The 12,922-nt window shown below is 36.0% G+C and overlaps 1 protein-coding gene across 1 annotated transcript; it reads right to left on the bottom strand.

Annotated features, from left to right (window-relative positions):
- Positions 1 to 6,753: 6,753 nt before the first annotated feature.
- On the bottom strand, positions 6,754 to 11,972 carry LOC113357221 (UDP-rhamnose/UDP-galactose transporter 6-like). Its single transcript, XM_026600561.1, has 6 exons — positions 11,720 to 11,972; positions 10,022 to 10,263; positions 9,068 to 9,252; positions 8,778 to 8,978; positions 8,213 to 8,374; positions 6,754 to 7,461 (listed from the first exon to the last, which is right to left on the bottom strand). The coding sequence occupies exons 2-6, from the start codon at positions 10,149 to 10,151 to the stop codon at positions 7,135 to 7,137; spliced, it is 1,005 nt and encodes a 334-aa protein (XP_026456346.1). The 5' UTR covers positions 10,152 to 10,263; positions 11,720 to 11,972; the 3' UTR covers positions 6,754 to 7,134.
- Positions 11,973 to 12,922: the final 950 nt, after the last annotated feature.

Genomic DNA, 12,922 nt, shown 5'->3' with positions numbered 1-12,922 from the left:
TCACTGACTTCCGAGTCCTGTCCAAGCATGATGCATGCCATGAACTTGCACATAGGCCACTGTAAGCCTATTCCTGATTTCTTACTTCGCCTTGGCATTGAGATGAATGTATGAAAATGTATGGCTTGTGCTAAGAGTGCATCATCCAGACTCATACTATTCTTGCCTTGTATCATCCTTGTGATGCCTATGTCTTATGTAGTTGGTGCGTGCCTGCGTCGATGGCTTAATAGGCAGTATGAGCATCCAAGGAATGTAATGCATTTACCTCATCAAGTATGTAAATAATCATCTCTTTCCTTGCCTTTCCAAGCTAGATGATATGAGTTACCATAATGTCACTCGCAATTAGATGATATACGCGACAAGCTTCCGGACCACTAATGTTGCAGCTCATTGTGAATGCCTAGATACCTTCCCCCGTGGCTCAAAGCGATTAAACATTGATCGTAGTTCATCAACATAAGGACAAGATATACAAGGCCATATTCAAGAAATATCTTAGTCCGTATAGACCAAATGGTCTTCAAATGATGTTCAAAAGCGTGCATCATTTGCATTTCCTTCGTTTGGCACTATGGAGGTGCATTCTTGGTTTAACAACGTAGCAACGATGACGGATGCACATCATAAAACTCTCTTGAATAAGCAACACGCTGTAATGATGCTTTAGCATCATATAAGCTTTATCGGCTAACCATTGAAGCTTATTGATGCATCTCCGCTCAGTGCACCTCAACCAACTACCACTTCCTATATATGTCTTATTGACATTTCTAGAATTTCAATTTGGTAAGCACTTTGACATGCATGCTTCATTAATCTTGACCGTTATGTCATGCACCCTTGCGTAATGCACCATGATGGTACGCTATTCACTTATGGATCGTTAGCCAACTTGAGTATTGCATCACGGTTGTGCAGTATTTATCCCCGCCAACCACCCATGAGGTGATGCACCATGATGGTGCAACTTCTATTTTGGGCCAACCTGTCGGAAACGCGCAACAAGCTTGAGATGAAGCTTCGTCTCGTACAAATGACACATTTTTGAGAGCGCGACATGTAAAAATTGCGGGTGTTACAATGCCTTTCGAGATAACTGTCAAAATTCAATTCCTTCAACTTTTACCAAAGATGTTCTTTAAGTAGAAAAAGACAACTTATAATGAAGTCCCAACCCGACTCATGCGTTTGTGTTTAACTTGTTATATGTTTCATTCAATTTAAATGATTTAATCAATTCGTATGTTTTAAACAATTATAATATATACTAGATCACCTGGCAGCTAAATAACCAAAAACCATATTTTTCATTTTTGTGCATCATAAAAATATGTCATAAATAATTGCATCATTATTCATTAACGCATGATATAATTTTTATACAAGACATTGGAGAACACAGGCAAAGCTATTACCTATAAACATTATTCCTGCGTAGGAAGTTGAGGTTGAGTTCAAAGTCAGATAGTTGATATCATTCTAACATCTTTCATACTGTTCCCATATATTCCAAATCTACAAATCCAGTTACACATATCAATATTATATCCTAGATTTTCTTCTATCTGGAAAGCAACCCTATAGTGAGTTCTATCATTTTATATATTGACGGGTTATGATGCCCGTAAATGATTAGGCGTGACTTTATATTTCTTGAAATGATGTTTGAAGCATACTTTAAAACCCACTCTCAAAGCAAAAAAAAAAACATCGAAATAAAGTTTTTTCTTTTTAATAAACAAAAAATATATTAAAAATTAACCCGAGAATAATACATCTCCTCTCCTTAGGGAGTTCAACTTTGTATCATGTAAATACATAGATGGATGAGAGAGTCCGTAAAAGTAGCAAGTTTATCAGCAAAAGAGGCTTGATTTCTATTTACATGGACGATTTTAGCATAATCATAAGCCTAAATTTTTTGCGTCGCATCCCGAAGAACGGAAAAAGCTTCCCAAGTGTCGTTGTTGATCATTTTTTCATTCATGAAGGAAACTATACCGTGACAGTCACAAAGGAGTTCCAGTTTCTTGTTTATTTGTTGTTTTGCCCAAGAATTTTCTAGTGAACAACAAGGGCTTTTCTAGCATCTGGTCTTGTAGTGAAACTAGAGTAGAATCTGCGATCTTCAATAATAATTCTCCGTATAAGAACCACTCCAACCCCATACTATCTTGTCTCATATTTAAAGAAAACATCAATTTGGTAATGTATATCAAGGATTGGGGGCATAGATGAATATATTCCTTTCTTGAACTTCTACCATGTGTTTTTGATTGGAATCCAAAGAATAATTGATATTCCATTGGAGAATTTTTATCATTAACTAGGTTGTTAGGTCAAACGGACTAGGTTGAATCCTACCAAACAACACTTTGTTCATATATTTCCAGATAAATCATGTAATACAAGCATAAATTTGACTCCATATATTCCCTGGGTGAGGAAACCATTGTTTTCCCCAGTCAAAAGAATTGTTATAAGTAGGACAAGGAATTCCTAAATGAAAGCAAACATATCTCACAAATGGAAATTTAATAAAAAAATGACTGCCAGTTTCAGGCACACCAAAATTACAAAAAAGACAATCTGCAACAGACTTAGAAGAGAAAGCATCAATGTTATCATTCAAAGGCAAAACATCAGCAAACATTTTCCAAATAAACAATTTTACTCTAGGGATGACTTGTAATTTCCAAAGCTTTCTCAGAAAATAAACTCTATTTTGTTATGATTTCCAGAAATATGAGAATATGCAGACTTAGTAGTAAATAAACCAGACTTAGTACCAGTCCAGTATAAGGTGTCATCACCATTCTTTTTAATCCATACAGATTGAATCTTATGCACAGTATGCAAATCAAACAATGAATGTGGGACATCCCAAGACCCAGATTCATCAATTAAATTTTTAACTAACCCGGGAGTATTAGGATGGATACAATTTAATGTGTCATCACCAGGAATCCAGTTACCTTTAAAAATTCTTACTGAAGAATTAACCCTATCAGTTCATAAATTGAATTTCAAATTATTTCAAGGTCTTTACATATTCAAGACCATATCCAAGAAGTGTTTTTGATCGTGTGCTTTTATAAAACATGAGTTTTAAGAAAGTATTTCCCTTTCAAAAGTTGAATCCACAACTAATTAGGATTATTAACTAGTCTCCAATCCGAACTAGCTAACAAGAAATAGTCAAAATTATGGGGATTTTTTATTTTGAGACCCCCTTGAGATTTAAGAGTACATATAGAACTCCAAGCCTTGAGATAAATAACTTTCTTAGGATCTTCTTTATTCTATCAAAAAAAAATTCTCGGTTTTTTCAAGTTTATCTAACACCTTTTTGGGGAGTGAGTAACACATCTTCTGATGACTAGGATAGGCAGACAAGTTAGAATCTATAAATTGTTCGTCCAGTTTTTGATAGGACCTTAGATTGCCATCCTTTTAGAGAAATATAAGCCTTGTCATCCTTTCAAAGAAACATAAGCCTTATATCTATTATAATAATAAAGGGGAACCTAAATGTTTCTTTACTTTTTGAAATTATTTTAACTCGCACTCTTGCAAGAATCATAACCATATACATTTCTACTAAAATAAACCCCACACTGACCAGAATAATCACTAAATATGTTAAGCAATTAAGTTGAATTTCTTACCTTAGGAATTGAAGCTTTATAAAAATAAATAAAAATGAAACAATCATCAACTGATAAAAGATGAGAGATCACGGGTCAAACTCTATTGATTTTAACACCATAAGTGATTTCGGACATGAAAAGTCAAGAAAAACCTTCTAAACTAGTGATAACTAAATAAGGAGATCATGGGTTACCCTGTCATAAACCCCTAGTGGATTCAGACGTATGACCTGTGGACACATTCAGAAAAATGTGACAAGATACGATTGAAATGCATTCAAATATCATTTTGCACCGACGCTTACAAAAGCATAGCTTCATGAAAACAAACATAACAAAATCTCATTCAATTCCATCAAATGCTTTTGAGAGATCAACCTTAAAAGCTAAAAAATCAGCCTTTTTCATATTCGTTTTCGTGTTATGTAAATCCTCATGCGCAATTACCGCAATCTGCCTTCCCTTCACAACCTCACAACGATAAGAGTAACTCGAGGATATGATCTTGCTAACTCCATTGGCATCCACAATCCTCGTGAACCAACTCGTATTTTGTCGTGTCACTCAAATTGCTCGGTGATCTGCATCGCGATCCATAAACTATCATTACGACAAAGTTTTGTGAGTGACCTAAAGTTTATTAAATGACCCCAAAGACATGGCATTATGACCATAAGTCTGATAACTAAAGATTTTGCTTTGCCAAAACCTACTTCGAGACTTTAAATAACCAAGTTACCCAAAAATCTAAATCCCGAGATATGCTGGATGAACAACATATTCTGTAAGACTCAAAATATGCCACTGGACCCAAAAATTATCGTATAAACTAAGATTTACTTGGTAGTCCAACAAAGTCTCATGGCCCAAGATTTGTATCCGATAGTACGAATTTGCTCATCGACCTGAATTTGTTTAGAGACACGAATCTAGATCTTGATCTATACTTTAACCGCAATGAACTGTTAATATACTTAGTAGTCCAATCGTTCAAAATTTTCAAGCTAACCTAAAGTTTATGTCGTATACTGGTGACCAAAAAAAAAGTCTACTTCTAATTATATTTTATGTTGATATCCTATATTAGCGATTCTTAAACTATTTCCAAACTTCTTAAATTGGAATAACATCTGGTAATTATGGGATTCGAACCCCTACAGAGGAAGAGAACATGAAAACAACCAGCACCAGGCAATTACGAACAGATTCTGGCATGAAAACGACATATCGTGATTCAAAATTTGCCCGTGATCGAAATATCGGATGACCTATAATTATTAATTTGCATGGTTACACGATTGGTTGTGCTTAGGAGAGCCTTTGGGGTTGGGGTGCGTAGGTAGGAAATAAGAACGGGCTGTATGAAAAAGTTGACCAGCACCAGGTATGCGCGATAACGACGGTAACGGGGGTAAACAAATGAGGTGGCCCACCAAGCTGTGGAAGACCACGTGCTGCGTCACCTGTACTGGTACGTATACTTTGTTTTCGATTATGTGTCTTGTTCGTGCACGTACAATATACTGTCACCATCACCATCTTTCAACTCTAACCTAACTTTTAAAAACTAATTTGGGACCCACTTAAACACTTGTTGGGTCCCACCCACTCGATTGATGAATTGTTTGTTAGTTTGTAAGCTCCTGATGATGATGATGTAAGAGGAGAAAAGATCATTTCCCAAAACCCCAAACTGTGAGGGAAGCAAAACTGCAAAAACCAAGAACGAAAAGAGGAGACAAGAATTTCGAAATGTGTCTCATTTGGTCTTTCTTTCCCATTCTTGAGAAGAAGGGATTTAGTGAGTTCTTCGTAAACAGTGGAGGGGCATTTTTTTCTTTTTCTTTGATAACGTGCGTTGTGAGCACAGCACAGGCAAAGCAATAAGAGAAGAATAGTATATACCGGTAATAGACTATTAATAGTAGCGAGAGGATTGTGAGAGAGGGGGGAACACCTACACGTGCATGCACACGCGGTTAGGTCAAGTCAAGGCATTGGCATTTATACATGGACAGACAGAGAAAGCACCATAATGTTTGTGCAACTGCCAGTCCTTTAATGGAAATCAAGATTTACTACAAAAAGAGAGATTACTATGTACCGTCTGAGGTAGATGCGTATGAAATAGTGCGAATGGGGGTGTTGCTCCTCGTATTGCCGCTCATACGGTAGAGGAAGCGTTAGTCTGTATTCCGAGTGTATTTGAATGTAGAATAACGGGACCTGACATTTGGAGTGGATAAAACAAACACACACGGACACAACTTGAATGGAGTTGCTTTGTAAAAGATCTTTCAAACAGGGCAATGATTATGAGAGGAGAACATGGGGTCCTACCTACACCGTCTAATCCCAGCACTTGGTTTCTTGATAGCCAATCCTAGAACTCAATACTATCTTCTGTTAAGACTTCTATTATGATAATACCATCATCCACCTAGACACTGTTTATCACCAACCTGTATTGCTCTCTGATTGCTATCTGAGTGCAAGTGTGCTACAATACCTGTATTGGTCTCCAATTATTTCTAGTGTATTTTTTTCCATCCAAAATGAATCCAGCTTTCTTTCTTGACTCTCTTCTATTTCCTAGAAATTGCAGCATAGTGCTGCTGCCTCTGTATCACAACATCATACAGGGTCCAATGTCCCGTCTCTAGGGTTCCATCGTTTTGTTTAATGTAGATGAAACTAGTAAAACCACAAAAATCCTAGCAGCAACGATAACCTTCAATTCGTATAGGCCCAATATGAACCACCAATTTATTGGTTCTCTCTCTCTCTCTCTCTGCACGGTCTGCACCTACCAAGAAATGGGGCCAAGATAAGCACCAACCTAAAATCAAGAGAGCATTATACGGACCTCCCCAACAAACAATGGTAATCTATAGCTGTCTTTGTTTGAACTAAAGATTGTGCTGGACAAGTACACGACCCTGCACGATATATCAAAGTAGTTTTGGAATCTAACAAGTGATATTACTAAACAGCACAATAGAGATGAGAAATTCACTAATCATGATCAGCGATAAGCTGTTACGGACAAGTTGCAGTCTTAAGGGGGCGGCAGAGTAACTGATTGAACATAAGGTTGAAGAATAAAATGGATTGAATATCCATTGAAAATGATAATTCACTACTTGGTTTATAAGAAATTCAGCAATACAAGAAGAAAATGAACTTATTGGAGAGAGGGGAGAAATCATAAATAAATAAATTACTATAACTGATGACCATGATGATAGTGGAACAAAATGGGATTTTAGGGAATCTACACCAGATCCAACTGTGTTCATTCCCTTGAGAACAAATTAAAAGGATGGCTTAAAAAAATCAAAATTAGAAGTGAAAGAATTAGACAAAAATAACCATGCGTGTTCTAACCTTTTTATGTTAGAAGCTAACTTCTTTGTTTTCCTTTTTGTTTCTTCCTGAAATCGGATATATCCAGCCATCTAAGATTTTCTTCAACGTGTTAGATCTTCCCATCGGTCTCGCTGGTATCTGACCCATGTTTTTGAGGTCTGCTGGTTGGTAGAGAATGGCTACTACGCCGCTCTTTGCCACCTGGTTTAGATGAGGCATTCCCGTACCAGATCATTCCTAATACTGCTATTATCATTCCCAGAACTACTTGTGGATTGAGACCTTCTTTCCCAAAAAGTATGAACCCCAGTATTAAGACTAGGATAGTCTTCATATGCCCAAGGACTTGGAATGATACAGCTGTGAATCTGCCTATGCAGATAAATTGACTAAGGTTTGTCCCTATCGCAATGATGCACGAAGAAGTGATGAATAACTGCAAGGTAGAAATAAAACCCAATCATTAGTGCCGGTGCTCTGTATTCACTGTAAGAAGCATACAAAAAATAAAAGCAGAACAAATACAAGAGAAAAGAATGACAACTCATCAGTCTAGATTCAGTAAACAGTGAATAGTTTACTTAAACTGTTATAGAGCAAACTCGAAGTAATAGGGACAGTTATTTCCTAACGACCTACATAAGTCTTCTCCACAAATGTGGAATTCAGTTTTAACCTTTGCTCTACTGGAGGTATATTTTGGATTTGGTATGCAAGAATGAACAACTAAAGTCAAGCCTTAAGCACCTTTCTTCAACACTTGAGCAGATTATACATAGCAATGCTTAAATGGCTACTTGTACTGCAGCATATTGAGCAGCGCATTTAAATAATAAATCTTTAAACGCAGTGTTCCAAGATGCTCCTACATCAGAAGACATTTAAAAATGGTACATGGAAGGTCCAAACAGAATACTAAGCATCCACTCCACCGATAAGGCAATAACTCAATTATGTACTACCTATAACAAACAGAAACCTGTGTGTAGCGCCTATAGATGAGTTAGGATGAGGTTTGGTGGGTTAGGGAGGCTCAAACCAAGTATTATCTACTTCTTAGTTCTTACATATATCTACAAAGTTCTAAGTTTTAGGAACACTCAATCATCTATAACCTTAGCCTCTGACACCAAACATCATATAGAAGTTCAAAGAACGGAGAGCTTCAAGATAAGATTTATACTTACCACCGAAACTACATTATAATCGTAGTGGTCGACTCTTTTGCCTGTCAACCAGTAATCCAGAAAGGGACCTACAACCAACAGTGATGCAGCCTGGACAGGCGCAGTATGCCCCAATAGGCTGAAAGATCCAAGTTGATACTTCCGTTGAAGGTGATGTACATACTACACAAACAACCAAAAGGTAGCCGGATATGTTACATAAGACAAGTTCTATCAGAACTGGGAGATTCCAGTTAAAAAACCAAGCTAGGATAAGAAAAAAATTGACATTATATAAAAGTTACGATAGGTATAAGTGGGTGTATTCATAATATCAAGACATGAAAGAAAAAAATACAATTATACATAATGGAGTAATTAATTTGGCCAAGGGGGTTAATTAGCTTATATGCACCAAATAGTGAAAAGATGGACTAAGCAAGAAACATCTAGCAATCTAAAATAAGGTGCAAGTGGATTTTCATAATATCAAGAAAGCTAACTAGACAGTCCATCTATTGTATTAGGTTTACAAAAAAATATTGATCAAAAGATAACATCTTATTTTGAGCAACCGATGACTTACATATTGTTGCAGGGAAGTGCTCCAGACAGCGACAATTGCAGCAACAAATCCTTTAGTATTAACACTCACATCAGTTACAGTACAAACAGCAACACCGAGAAGAACCAGCAGTATGCTCAATTTTGTGTCTCTCGAGTATCGAATTTTATCCAAGATGACTTCCAGAATGCAGGATACAGGGATCATGCTGAGTTTCGCTATCTGATGATATAAATATAATTTATTGGAGAAAGAACTTGGTATAAAATTTCAATGAAGGAGTCAAAAATCCAATAGACCATCAAACTAACCTGGTAAAATCCGACAGAATTCCACATTAAGCTCACATTCATCCCAACTATAGAGAAGTTTGCAAAGAGAACAAATTTCAGGAGCTCGGATAGAGGTAAATGCGTGGGCTGGATGTATCCCAGCCACCTAAGAACAAATGTCATCAAGGTTGTGGTAGCGAAATGAAGCCCAGTTAGCGTTGTAGCTGCAGGAGAAGATAGTAATTTAGCAAGAATTAGAAATCTGACATGGTTAGCTATTTGGACAAGTGTAAGAAAAAGTACTTTCAATCAATTATGAGATCAATGTCAATTTAAGCAGTAAAATGTATGATAATGAAGCCAAAAACAACAGAACCTCAAAACAAAACAAAAAAACCATGCAAGGCTAACAAACCTCAGCAATGTGTAAACGGAATTATAAAAAGAAATAGCAATGATTCAAGCAGCAATGCCCTCATCAGAAAAGAATATTAAATGGAAAAAGCAAAACAAGAACTCCTTTTTTATTTACAGAACACAATAAACAGATAATTAAGTATGGCCGGCTATAAAACAATTGTATATAACTACAGTATCTTGACCTTGAAATTTCAATCCAGACCGGATAAATGTTCCATCACATATAATATAATTTAGCTTTTAAAAGCATCTAGATTTTGTCACTCACATTTACACCTTACTAATTACTTGTGGTAATTCTTATTTTTGTATGAAACAAGGAAGTCAATGAGCCCATGCCTTGTTCACTATAAATTCACTACACGGCTGAACTTCAAATCCTTGTGTTAAACTCCGGCACAGGATTTTTGGTAGTAGAAGGGCATAAAACGGAAGAAAGCAGTGGATATATTATCTAGTGTTTATTTTCAACTTTCAACAGAAAAGCAAAACATAAAATATTATAGGTATACCAAAGAATGTGTGGGAAAAAGAAAATCAAAGAGATGCAGATGAAAATGATAGAATATTTACCAAAACTGAAGCCGTATGTTGCCATTAAGGCTTTATTGACAATGATAATTCCAACAGAAGTCACGACATTAAACATCCACGAGGCTGCATCTAATGCGGCCTTCTTATCGGCCTTGCTCGAGGGAGCCATTTTATTGTTCCTTCGTTTATGTCACAAGCTTTTGAACTTGTCTGTCTCTGCTAAAACAAAATCTTGCGCTTCCAGATAAAGGCTAAGAGTATCCACTCTAGCAACTGATTTTCTGGAAACATAAAACAACTGAATACTTAGAAATGAAGTAAATTGAAAATGCCGTGCAAGTCAATCTGATTTAAAAAAAAAACAAAAAAAAAAAAACAGAAGCATACTGAAGTTCTAGATTATGAACGGGAAATAACTATTTCAATAGATGGCAAGTAATATGCCATTTTCATTTTGTGGTAGTAAGAACTGCAGCAATAAATAAACGTCTCGTTAACATTGTGTGTGTCCATTGGAAGACATTTTCCTAATAGATGCAAAAGAGAAGTTCCTTGATAGGAGCTTGGAACCAAAATGTTTGCCAACCACTAGAATTGGCTAGTTAATTATCAGTGTGCTTATGTCCTGCACGAGCTGGTGGGTTTAGTGGTACAATCAACTTTCTATCACATGAAAATTTTAGGTTTGGGTTGTAATAGAGGATTCAATGTTATAAGCATGTGTTTGTGGCACCTAATGTCACACACTTAAATTAATGTTGTAACACACATTCAAGTCATACGGTTCTGGCCACTGATATAAAAATAGCTATTTATATCACATGTTATCGTCTTCTTTCCCATATACACATAAATTCTTGGCGACCTTAGACATCCTAATAGAGCAAAGTCGAAAGGACTATATGACGACCCAATGTCTCAATCATTTTGACCTCCACTAAATATACTAGATAGATGAAGTTTTTTCTTTTATCGACATACCAGATAGATGAAGTTTCCACCACCAGTTTTACATTCTTCTATCCAAAGTATATACACCTTACTAGCGAATGTTTTGACTGATCAAGGTCCCTCTAAGCACTAACATCAGGAACTGAACATTTTTCATATCACCAACGTTGCATTTTCAAGCTTCTCAATAGAAGTTTAAGTATAACACGTTCTTCCAACTACTCCGGTATATCCCCTAAAAATCTTATTCAATCAACTATTTTGGTATATCCCCTAAAAATCTTATTCAATTCGTAAGAAATGTACCAAATTTCTCTATTGTAAATCGATTCCAAATAAAACCAAGAATTTGAAACCATAATACCAAATTTACTTGTTTCAGCTTTGAAGACCTAGAATACAGAATCAAACAGAATGATTATGTGTACTACATATATTCCAAAACCAGAATTCAGATCAAACTTATTTCCAGATTCGTTAACTGAATGATCTGGGTATTTCACAATCTCATCCATACTGGTAACAATAATTTGCATCACTACATCAAAGACCTAGCAAAACTTAAATTTGATTACACATCAATCAATCAATGAATCGGGAAAAACTCCGAGATCGATATTACGAATTTCAGTCTAAGTAAATCCAGATCCATCAGAAAATTTTCAAGCAAAAAAATGAGAAAAGAAATTATAATAAATGTCACTCAGATCCATAACTTAAACTGTAAGTTCCGCTTCTAATCTCTAGATAACACGGATAGAAATAACAATCAAAAGAAAAATGAACCTTTTAGAGTGAGATCGAGTTGATACTACTATCAGCAACAAAATTTGAAGATGAATTCAAGGGTTTCGTTATTGCCATTAACGAAAGACCCAGAAGAAGAAGAAGAAGAGTGAAGAAAGTTTAAGTTACAGTTTTTTTTTCTTCCCTTTCTTCTCTCTCTCTTTAAATCTGGAAGTGAGTGAAGAAGAAGGGAACGTTTTTTCCCTTTTGGGTGTATAGAGAAGAGAGAGAGAAATTTAAGATAGTTTTTGGAACAAATGAAGCTAGTGTGGAAAACCCATAATAATAATACTCTTTATACGTTTCTATGTTTACACAAAATAATGACCATTGTACATTTTTTTCTTTCTTTTTTTTCAAATAAATTGACGAGGAAGTATCCGCTAACATGGTTATATTCACATTGGCTCACATTTAGGGTCACATTTCTCTTAATAAAATATAACCGGTAATGAATTTAAAGTTAGTATTTTGGACGTATATTCTTTTTATAAAGGTCTATGTTCTTAGAGCAACCACAGTCGACGAGCAAAATCAAATATTTGGACCAAAAATCAACCACTATTGAACGGAGTAAAGATCAAAAACTAGACTAAAACCAAAAACCAAACCATATTTGTTCTTTAGTTTAGTTTTGGTCGAGCGTGATTTCAAACTGAGCCGCCGTGAGACGCAAATATTACTTGCGTCTGGAGTGGGGCGGAGTCCTAATTGTCGTTCCACCATATTTGGAGTGGGGCATAATTTCAAACTGAGCCCGTTGGAGTGTGGGCGTAATTTCAAACTGAGACCCATAGTGTGGGCGTAATTTCAAACTGAGCCCCATATCAGACGAATCTTTATACACCCGCTCCACCATATTTGCTCCTACACCATAACGTCGCACCATGGACTAAACCCAATCCTTTTAGATTTTTTCGGTTTTTACTCTTTGGTTATGGTCGCACCACTGCAGTTGCTCTTACAAAGAATGGGTACATTCTGAAACGTATAACACTGCTAAAGATCGGCCGCTGAAGATCAACAGATTTTCAACCATTGAAATTAGGATTGATAAACAGTGAGGTTTGATATTTCGGAACATGCTTATTTTTTGTGGGTATGTATATCTTTTTAAGAGAAACATACCCCAAAATATGAGCTTTAAATTCATTACGGTGTGGATTTATTAAGAAAAGTATCATCCCGAATATGAGATAGTTG

The sequence above is a fragment of the Papaver somniferum genome, chromosome 3 (genome assembly GCF_003573695.1).
Source record: "Papaver somniferum cultivar HN1 chromosome 3, ASM357369v1, whole genome shotgun sequence".
Classification (NCBI taxonomy): Eukaryota; Viridiplantae; Streptophyta; class Magnoliopsida; order Ranunculales; family Papaveraceae; genus Papaver; species Papaver somniferum.
The sequence above is the reverse complement of the archived record's forward strand: the minus strand, read 5'-3'. Positions and strand labels throughout refer to the sequence as shown.

Excerpts from the sequence above, each read along its gene's own strand:
- LOC113357221 (XM_026600561.1), bottom strand. The coding sequence starts at position 10,151 with ATGGCTCCCTCGAGCAAGGCCGATAAGAAGGCCGCATTAGATGCAGCC. Across the intron at positions 8,375-8,777 it reads GCACTTCCCTGCAACAATAT|TATGTACATCACCTTCAACG; the intron begins GTAAGTCATCGG and ends TTGTTTGTGTAG. Across the intron at positions 7,462-8,212 it reads ATTATAATGTAGTTTCGGTG|TTATTCATCACTTCTTCGTG; the intron begins GTAAGTATAAAT and ends TCTACCTTGCAG.